Source organism: Penaeus monodon, chromosome 30 (genome assembly GCF_015228065.2).
Source record: "Penaeus monodon isolate SGIC_2016 chromosome 30, NSTDA_Pmon_1, whole genome shotgun sequence".
Lineage (NCBI taxonomy): Eukaryota > Metazoa > Arthropoda > Malacostraca > Decapoda > Penaeidae > Penaeus > Penaeus monodon.
This window is the reverse complement of record NC_051415.1, coordinates 20,858,198-20,858,565: the sequence shown is the minus strand read 5'-3', so window position 1 is coordinate 20,858,565 and position 368 is coordinate 20,858,198. Positions and strand designations below refer to the sequence as shown.

General features: G+C 33.2%; 1 protein-coding gene across 4 annotated transcripts in view; it reads left to right on the top strand.

Moving 5' to 3' along the window:
• The window catches only part of LOC119592622 (uncharacterized Golgi apparatus membrane protein-like protein CG5021), a 14,466-nt gene that overhangs the window by 5,290 nt on the left and 8,808 nt on the right, over positions 1-368 (top strand). For 2 of the 4 annotated variants that reach the window (XM_037941514.1, XM_037941513.1), the window contains exon 2: positions 195-227. The exons of the other annotated variants lie outside the window; for them this stretch is intronic. In XM_037941514.1, coding sequence (XP_037797442.1) covers positions 195-227 — 33 coding nt within the window. The remainder of the gene's footprint in view (positions 1-194; positions 228-368) is intronic. 4 annotated transcript variants of the gene reach the window in all.

Here is a 368-nt window from a genome sequence, read left to right as displayed (position 1 = left end):
TTTTGTGAGAAAAAGAGGGAACCACATTGTTGGCTAAAAATCACTGGGAAAGCAAATGCAAGGCATTCCTTTGATAGCCAGGTTCACTGTTGAGGTTGTGAAGAGAGTGACATGGTTGTAGATGTAATGGATAATTTAATTAGCATTATACATTAAAGGTCAAACTAATGTTTTCTGTTTCCTTTCATTACTAGAGTTCTATAATGTATGGGGAAGATCTTGATCAGGTAAATTATTGTATTGTGTATATTTAGATGCTTTTTACTCTTTGCATGCATCATGTTTAATGCTGCTGTATGTATTTTGGTAACCAAAGTACGTTTTTAGCAGATGTGTTTAATAGATGTAATTATTTTGATGTACTGCAG